General features: G+C 34.4%; 2 protein-coding genes across 3 annotated transcripts; one reads left to right on the top strand and one right to left on the bottom strand.

Annotated features, from left to right (window-relative positions):
- On the top strand, positions 1,799-3,380 carry LOC104787915 (ATP-dependent Clp protease adapter protein CLPS1, chloroplastic). Of its 2 annotated transcripts, none has more exons than XM_010513576.2 (3): positions 1,799-1,959; positions 2,638-2,791; positions 2,951-3,380. In XM_010513576.2, the coding sequence occupies exons 1-3, from the start codon at positions 1,896-1,898 to the stop codon at positions 3,210-3,212; spliced, it is 480 nt and encodes a 159-aa protein (XP_010511878.1). In that variant the 5' UTR covers positions 1,799-1,895; the 3' UTR covers positions 3,213-3,380. The 2 variants fall into 2 exon arrangements, with proteins under 2 accessions (XP_010511878.1, XP_010511877.1); XM_010513575.2 differs by having other exon boundaries at positions 1,800-1,959; positions 2,635-2,791.
- Positions 3,402-5,478, bottom strand: LOC104787914 (GDT1-like protein 5). The gene is made up of 12 exons (XM_010513574.2): positions 5,347-5,478; positions 5,184-5,252; positions 4,882-4,941; positions 4,746-4,793; positions 4,575-4,663; positions 4,446-4,482; positions 4,313-4,363; positions 4,115-4,228; positions 3,969-4,030; positions 3,810-3,882; positions 3,632-3,715; positions 3,402-3,548 (listed from the first exon to the last, which is right to left on the bottom strand). The coding sequence occupies exons 1-11, from the start codon at positions 5,362-5,364 to the stop codon at positions 3,644-3,646; spliced, it is 693 nt and encodes a 230-aa protein (XP_010511876.1). The 5' UTR covers positions 5,365-5,478; the 3' UTR covers positions 3,402-3,548; positions 3,632-3,643.

The following is a 9,488-nucleotide window of genomic DNA, read 5'->3' as shown; positions in this document are numbered from 1 at the left end:
AATAAGTCGACTATCGCAGAATATTAGACGACCAGTTATTGTTCCAAAACAGTAGCTGCGTCTCTTTTTTTTAAACACCACCACCATTATTTTCTGCAATTTTGTGTTTAAAGTAACAAAAATACGGTTTTTTTTGTTGTTATCGCTAGTTCAGCGATCATCAAAAAAACATGGTCTAACGCTTAAAAAGTTGATTTTTTAATAATAACACTTTAAAAGTTGAGTTTCTAAACTTAATATTGTTGTTTTTCCAGCATGATTTATGTAGAAGTATAGGAATGTCTAGAATATTCTAGAGTATATTTGTTAATAATTATTATATCTTTATATATAGAAACTAGGTTAATTAGCTTCACATTCTATTCCCTATATAAGCATATGTAATTCATTGTAATCATCATAAGAGTCAATATACAATTCTTCCGTTCCTAAACTCTCATCAATCTATAATATGGTATCAGGGCATATTTGCTCTTGAGTTTAGATCTAACGATCAAACTCGTTTTATTTTTATTAGCCAAGTGCTTCCACATTCAAGTTAATCATGAACCTCTGAATCTAAGCTATCGAGCTTCTCTTTGTTCAGATTTGTCATCATAGATCTCTGAATCTAAGCCAAGTGCTTCTTCTTTTTATTTTTCTTTATTTTGTTAAAAAGAAAAAATTATCTTATTCCAGTTTTCAAGCTATCGATGCTTCTTCAAAATTTTATTTATTATGTTTCAATTCAGTTTAAAAAAATATATAAAATTGTTATTATAATTTTCTCATGCCAAAGTGCTTCTTTCTATTTAATTTTCTTTTAAAAAAAACCAAAATATATATATATATATATATATATATATATGTATATATATTTCTTTTAATATTTTTGTCGTTCTTTTTTTTCTTTCAAAAAAAAAAGAAAAAGAAAACTTCATCGGATCTCCTTCCATAATCAAGCAAACTCCAATACAACGATCTCTCTCATAAAGACGTTTCCAGATCTGGCTGTCACCACCAACAACATTGTGTTCATCCGTCGTCTCACAATTTCTCTCCGTCAAATGTTTCCACATCATTGATCAATCTCAAACTGCTGATTCCACCGTCTCTTCATCACTCTTTTGAGATTAAGGAGCCGTGTAGAAGTATAAGAATGTCTAGAATATTCTAGAATATATTTGTTAATAATTATTATATCTTTATATATATAAACTAGGTTAATTAGCTTCACATTCTATTCCCTATATAAACATATGTAATTCATTGTAATAATTATGAGAGTTGATATACAATTCTTCCATTCCTAAACTCTCATCAATCTATAATAATTTATATCTGACTAGATGTATAGACTGGCATCGAGAAGTTTTGATTCTAATTCAACCTAAAATTGGGAGATTGAAGTCTCGTTATTAGAAGTAAACCTTTGATTTCAAATTTTGTTGTTGTTCACTATGGAAAAAAGATATTAGCACACTATATATGGCATAAGTAATTTAGAACATGAATCAGGAATTTAATCTGTAAATAATCGGTGAAATTATGAAAAATGATTTAGGATAAGAAAATGAAAAGAATAGCAAAAATGTTGTGATACCATATAATTGAGATTAATCAACTGTAGATTAATAGAGAATTATAAATGTTTGTATGATTAAAATTAAACCGGAAATATTTTACAGATTCTAATTTGGGTTGAACAAACCGAGACGGTCAGACAAAAGTGGTTAAAATCCCAACAATTAAAACGCAGCGTTTTAAAGGGAACAAACGTGAAACCCCATAAACCACACCAATTTCTGAAATTTTTCTCTATGTGATTATAATTGTTCGGTCCTGATTAATTCTGCGATTTTTGAGAACTGAGAAGAACTCGAGAGAGAGAGAGAGAGCGAGCGAAGAAGAGACCAATGGAGACTACGATTTGTGGGAGATTAGCTCTCGCACCATCCACTCTCTTCAATTCTAAATCAGGTTTCTTCTTCTTCTTCTTCTTCCTCTCTTTATCTCTGATTCCGTATCAACGTGAATCAAAGTTGGAAACTTGAATTAGTAATCAAATTCAGGACTTTTTCTGTGTTTGATTTGCTCATTCCAATTGCTACAAACTGATTTTGACGGTTGATTTTTATTATTTAGACATATGTGAGGGCAAATTAGGTGTTTGGAAAGAGGCATGCTTTACACTTGTCTGAAACTATCCTTTGTCCGAAACGAAACAGAGAATTATTATTTGTACAATAGAACTTAAATCACTTATGTGTTTATTGAAAGGTTATGTTCTTAAAAGATGTGTTGATGTTTCTGAGTTCTGACTATTCCCTTTTAAAAAAAGATTCAGACACTTTATTATCTTTGTGGCTTTTGTAGTTTGTGATTTAGTTTTTTACCTGTTTGGTTGATTGAGTATTCTTGTGAATTCTAAAGTATTAGGGAAGTTCATTAGTCCAGCAACACACTTGAATCTTGAAAAACACTTAAAAATGAGTTAATTGGGATATAATATGAGGGTGCTGCAGCAAGATAAGCTTCAATACCAAAAAGTGGTTCCTTATTGCAAAAACGTCATCTTCGACCTTAGGGATCTTTTTTTCTCTGATATCTTGTGATAACAGCGGATCTCTCTCTCTCTTACGTGGATGTGTACAGGAGGGGACAAACATTCACTCTCAAAAGGACCATGTTTGAGTCGTGGTGTTCTTATGACCTTGTCTACATCTGCCGCATTAGGTAAAGGAGGGGGTGTCTTGGACAAACCCATTATAGAGAAAACCACTCCTGGTCGTGAATCCGAGTTTGATTTGAGGTATGGCTCAAATTGCCAAATTCATATGCTTAAATGGGTAGTATTCATCTAGGACAGATTCTCGAAGAATGTATTGTAATCAAGACTGCATAGTTTTATGATCAAGATTTAGGTTGGAAAAAATGCTTATTGTGATTCTTTCGTTGCTGTGTGATTCAGGAAATCAAAGAAGATGGCTCCACCTTACAGGGTGATACTACACAACGACAACTTCAACAAGAGGGAATATGTGGTTCAGGTGTTGATGAAGGTAATACCAGGTATGACTGTAGACAACGCAGTTAACATTATGCAAGAAGCCCACATCAACGGTATTGCAGTTGTGATCGTCTGTGCTCAGGCCGATGCAGAGCAACACTGTATGCAGCTGCGTGGTAACGGCCTTCTCAGTTCCGTTGAACCCGATGGTGGAGGCTGCTGAAAATAGTTAAAACTCAGTATAGATTTTCCCACCTCCCATGGCTCTCTATTTTAGTCAAAAAAATTTGTCCTTTTAATGTATATAATATCAGTGGTACAAGACTGTTACTATATGCAATGAACCTTGCCCCTACATAGATCTGTTATTGAGTTTAAGTTTTTTTTCATATGGAACGTTGGAACTTCAGAATGCAAATAAACAAAACTTTATTGAAGTCAAATGGTGTTACATAAGAATCTTTCTGATTCTGTTATCACTATTGTTAATGTATCTAAGCGTAAGGCAACGACGTGTTTCAGCTTCATCTTGCCATAAAAGCATTCAAATCCGAGAAACCTGCAGTTTCAAGACATGGGGAAAACTTAAAGAGGATATGACTGTCATTGCCAAAAAGATAATAGTTGCAACTGAGTGAATACCATATGGAGGTATCAAGCATCAACCGGAGTAAGAAACGACTGGATGCCAAAAATAATGAAAAGCATTCCACCGGAAAGAGCCACCTGCAACACATTAGACCCATTAGATCAAAACTCTTACACATCAGAACTTTACTTCAATAACTGAATAAAGAGAGGTGATATCATAGAACATTACAATTCGTTCGGATATTTGAGATGCTAAGCTCTTGCCACCAAGCACAGCAGCTGTGGTGCACAATGTTTGTGCCCTGTGCAAGCAGAGAGATTAGTAAGCTGTAAGCAGTAGAGAAAGAGCTATCAGTTTGATATAAATCATTATGTGTAGAAGGCTTACAAAATTCCGCCAAGGACCACGCCAACTGGATTTTCATCTGCAGCCAAACCAATTGTCGCAAGCTAGAAATAGAGTAAGTTACAGTGAGTATATGTGAAGCAGTAGCTAAAGTGGAACCAAGCAAACTGATGCAGAAGGAAAGTTACCTGACTCTTGTCACCCCACTCACCAAAGAAGTTAATTGAAAACGCCTTGAGAAAAATGGGAGAGAAGAATGCAGTAAGGAATGGTCTTTTCTGCTTTTTCTGTTCATCTTCAATCTACAACAACAGAAACAAATTATATAAACCTTTGTGTACCCTCCCTCAAGCAGTCTTGAATTTTTTGAAGATCAAGTTCCATACCTTACTGCTGTCTTTTTTCGATTGATCTTTAGTCTTCTTCATATCAGAATCCTTTGATATTGAACAACAAGTGTCAACCCAAAAGCATTGTCTCTAAAGATGAAAAAAAAGATGTACAAGAAGAACAACTAACCAGTTCTGCTTCAACTTCTGCCAATTCTTCAGAACCCCTGTATATATAAAAACAGATTTGGATGAGAAAATGCTAACTGAAATTGGTGGAAACAGATATTGTTCCTCAAAGTCATCTAAATTCTCTTACCCTGCTCCTTTAAAACCGTCCCACAAAGACCATAACCCGAAGCCAAAGAACAAAATTGTTGTTATATGATGGGTCCATTTACGAGAGATCTGCAAATAGTAAGTTCGAATCAGCGTCTGTGTAGTTGCAAATTCATAGAGATTCTATTCGTAACAGGCACAAACATCTTACCAGATTTGGAGCAGCCCAACCGAGTGTAGCAGATAGAATAGTCATGACCTAAAGTATAAGCAACAAAATGAGCTTTTTTCTCCACTGAACTCAACTCAACAATTGTATTAAGACATAGGGGAAAAAAAAAACTTACAATCAAAGCTGATAAACAACCAGCCAACACAAGTCTCCTAGGATAACGCATCGCCAAAATCTGGTTACAGAGTAAAAAACATTAGCTCACAGAAGAAAAACATCATCCCTACAGCAAGCTACTACTACTGTTCATGTTGATAACAAAAAAAAGTCAACAGCTTTGATCAAAGAACATAACCACATCAACATCTCAACTTAGCTAAAATTCTCCAAAACTAAACAAAGAAACGATCATCAAAGCAAAATTTGGATTTAAATTGTTGCTAAAGCTTCAAGCTTTTGAGTATACAGAGAACTTACAGCAGCAGCAAAGAACGTTTTGTCACCAACCTCGGAGAGGAAAGTCATAGCGAGAGATTTAGTAAAACCCTACAGAAGAACCCTTCATCAATTTTAGCTTTGATTCCAAAACCAAAAGTATAAAACTTTGAATTTGAGAGAAGAAAAGTAAACAGCTTCAAACCTGCAAAAGCGAACCCATGACTGGCGAGAATCACGGCGGAGCGAATCTGTTGCCGGCGAGGCGTTGAGCTATCTATAGTCGCGTAAGAGAAGGTAAATGTTTTTTTCTTTTTCTTGGGATCTGTTTGGTGGGAGTGTGGAGAGCATTAGGAGGACTGTGTTAAAAAAAAATAAGATTCTCATTGGTCAGATCTTGCCACGTGGAAGAATACGATTCGAAGATTTTTGCTTTGTAGGACTCATTGGAACGAACCTTAGCTTTAACAGGTTTGACTCATAGAGTATGTTCATTTATTAATGTTCCACTAAGAGGCAATTAGTACATAGGATTAGGAACCATACATGAGTTGTGTAATGTGTTACAGGTTTTTTATTTACAACAAAAATAGATGAGACAATATATAAGAACTGATCACAAACTAGGGCGGTTTACCAAATTGTGGATAAAAGCATTGTCACATAGGCTCCAGCGGAAACTCCAGTAGAAAAGAAACCATGTCGACTGAGGATTCATGAGTTTCCGCTTCATTATATGGTTCTTCAAAAAATTTCATGTTGCAGCTTATGTTGGTTGTTTGTCCACAGTGATGAGGGTTACCTAAGTAGCTCCGAATATATAAAGGGTTAAATTGTTGAGGCCTGGAGGGAGGCCTGATTAAAACTAGGTGTGTAAAGGACATAATGAAGTGTTATGCTTGTATTGATAATAGAATGTATACTTCTCGTTCACTAAACCAAAACGATGTGTTGCTAAGAAACAAAAGTACCACAAAAGTTACATGAAACTAAGAATAATGAGATAAAATCTTTCATTTCTAGCTTTCTTCTACACTCGTAGTTAAACAGTCATCAACCAATGAGGAGAACTATATGATGTTGTTTCATATAGTAATTTTCGTACAAGTTTGCATGGATCAGAGTAACTAATTATCTGACAGAGTTATAAAGGTTAAGATCTACAGAAATGTTGATGGAATAGTCCCGGTAAGACACCCTACTGAATCCGAAGCTCTAGGGCGCCTCAGACCATGTTTATCGGCAGTCTTTTAGAGGGGTTCATATTGTTTTGGAGGAAAAAAATAATTCAGAACAAAAGAAAAATGCTAAGGGAGGTTGCTATATAATATACTCATCTTTGCTCTAAGAGGCGCTACGTGTCGTTTTTTTGTTGGCCAGAAAACAAATACACAAGAGAATTTTTTTTTTTTGGGAAGCTTGATTTTTATTTACTTTCGTCTCTCTCTCTTTCTCTGGCGATCACAATCCCGAAACGAGAAAAGATGGAATTTGAATGTGTTTGGAATCGAAGGAGAAGGTTCACTTCCTTTGTTTCGAAATTGTAAGGGTTACTTCGATTCACACTTTTCTTCTTCGTCTCCGTCTCCAGGTATGAAAAAATTGGGTTCCGATGTATTTTGATTCGATCTTTACTTTGGGATTTGAATTGGTTTTGTGCTTCCTTTCCTCTTTAGATTTCTTCAATAGGTTTCTTAGGCGTAATCTGATTAGGGATTTACATTATTTCCTCTCGGCATAATATGATTTGTGTTAATATGTATATGCGTCTGATATAATTATGGTGGAAAATTTTGCAGCTTGACAATGCCTCGCTATGATGACCGCTATGGAAACACTTGTCTCTATGTTGGCCGCTTATCATCTAGAACTCGTACCAGGGATCTTGAACATCTTTTTAGCAGATACGGAAGGTAAATTTCTCGATATCCTCCAGGATTTTCTCGGTTTTAACTTTAGTTTGGTTATGATCATGAGTTTTAAAAAGAATTTAAACTTTTTTACCAGTTTAGAGATGGATGTGCAATTACTTACTTATTGAAATGAAAAAAATTGTGTGTTGTGTTGTGTATAGGTGTTGTGTTGTGTTGTGTTGATGTGAACTTTATGTGTTGTACCAGTTTGAACTTTATGTGTTGTGTTGTGTATAGGTGTTGTGTTGTTCTGCAGCTTTGCTAGATGTTAGATATGAATTTTGATCTAATATTTGCTTTCACTTATTGTTCTGCAGCTTTGGAAGTCACATATCGTTTCAATTGATGTGCATCTATGCCATGATGTTTAAAGAAAGTCTTGAACTTGACCTTCGTTTAGGAGAGGTTTTATTTTGTTTGCATTGAGAGAGCCACTTTGACAAAGCTAGATGGTGCTGCTTTGAGTGGTTTAGTTAGTTCATGTATGCTTTTAAAGGATGAGAGAGGGATTTAGTTAGGGATGATTATAATTGGGGGGTGGTTTTAATTGATTGATTGAATGTGGTTTTGTTGTTGTGTTTGATTTTTTGCAGTTGGTGCTGATTACAAAGGACTCTCAGATTGAGCTTTTGTTGAAGGAAGTGAAAGGAAAAGACTTAACTGAGCTAATTGCTGGTGGAAGGGAGAAGCTTGCTTCAGTGCCGTCTGGTGGTCGTGGTGTTGCTATGGCTTCTGCTCCATCCGCTGGAGGAGGAGGCGGTGGTGCCCCTGCAGCTGAGTCCAAGAAAGAAGAGAAGAAGGAAGAAAAGGAAGAATCCGATGATGTAAGTTTTCTTTATATTTCTTTCTTATGAGCGAGCTAGCCTTATTAAAGGTCTCTTGAAATGAGATGAGATGGTGCTTACTTGTGTATATTTTCTTGTGTTTTAACCTTATTAAAGCTGGTAGCAAACGAGTTCCGGTTTTGTTGTACCCTTTTGAAATCTATATGTTGTTGTTTAGTTTTGTATTCCATTAGACCAATGCTGAGATTCTCAAGACGTTTTTGACTCCAAACGTCAGCACCTTATCGGTCTTGCTGAAACTGCTGTTAAGGTGTGTTTGTTACTTCAACCAGATTTGTTATCGGTCTTGTGATCGCCTTATATTATTAGCAAATGATGTTCTCTCTTTGGTGTTGTTGTTGATGGTTCTGTTCTGATATGGGTGTGTGTTAATGTTATGATCTCGTTGTTTTATTTTACTAGACTTACAAAAAGTTTTGATCTTGATGATCTGTTTTTTGTGATCTTATTGGCTAAACATGAACAGCATTTTGTCTCGGGCAAAATTTAAACGTCTTCTTTAATCATCATCACCACTTAGCATTTCAAAGGTAGCTCTTTTTATTACTACAATAATGTAACGTCTTCTTTATTCTTTTCATCGTTTTGATTCTGTCTTTCATGTGTGTCGATGCTATCTGATTGATTTATCATCCTCAGGCCACATACTCTTTTAAACTCTTTGCTTATTCTGTTATCAAGTTTGCATATTCTCATTTGTATAAGTTAGAGAAAACAAAAAATGAGAGTAGTCAAAAAAACATAAATGGCCGCCCATACATCTCTCCACCAAAATTTACTTATTTCTTTCTTCACAACAATAGTCAAGAAATCCCAAATATTGCTAAACCATTGTCAATTCGTGGTTTTCTATAAACATTGTCAATGTTGCTGTAATGTTTTCTCACCATTTTGTGTAATATATGTGCTCCATGTTAGTTGCCTATATTTCTCATTTACAAATCTTTAACAAAACAGATGAAGAACCTCTGTTTTTAAAGTTTTTCAGAAACAGAAAATATAATTCTAGTTTTGTATGTTTGAAAATTAATTAAAATACAATATTTTTTAATTTTATAAAATCTTAAATGTTTACACATTTATACTACTTCTATTCTATTTAAAATTTTAAAATTTAAAAAACAATATTTTCAAAAATAAGATACCCAAAATAAGAACCTACCAATAAAAGAGAAAATTTTATCTAAGAGATCATGAGTTTTTATATTCTAAACAGTACACAATTAATTCATAAAAAATTTAAGAACTCCCCTTGTATGAACCTCCCAATAAACTTGCTCTCAGTATTTTTTTTTGTGTTGGCTTTACAAGTACAATGGCTATTAGTCTTTATGCTCCACAGCTAAGTGATGACTCTTTTTTTTTTTTTTTTTTTTTNTCTCTTCTTGTCAAATCATCAATAAGAAGAAGTTGCGGAAGATTTGTTTTGGTCAAATGTACTGTTTATAATATAACTTCGGAAAAGAGAAAAATACTCTAAAACTTTCATGAAAGAAAAAAAAGAAAAAAATGGTACATAGAATACAGCGAAATGTTCTCACGAATACTATTAACTTACTTCTCCCAAAAAAAAAAAAAAAAAAAAAAAT

Source organism: Camelina sativa, chromosome 5 (assembly GCF_000633955.1).
Source record: "Camelina sativa cultivar DH55 chromosome 5, Cs, whole genome shotgun sequence".
NCBI lineage: Eukaryota > Viridiplantae > Streptophyta > Magnoliopsida > Brassicales > Brassicaceae > Camelina > Camelina sativa.
Note: the sequence above shows the minus strand (reverse complement) of the source record. Positions and strands in the feature narration are given on the sequence as shown.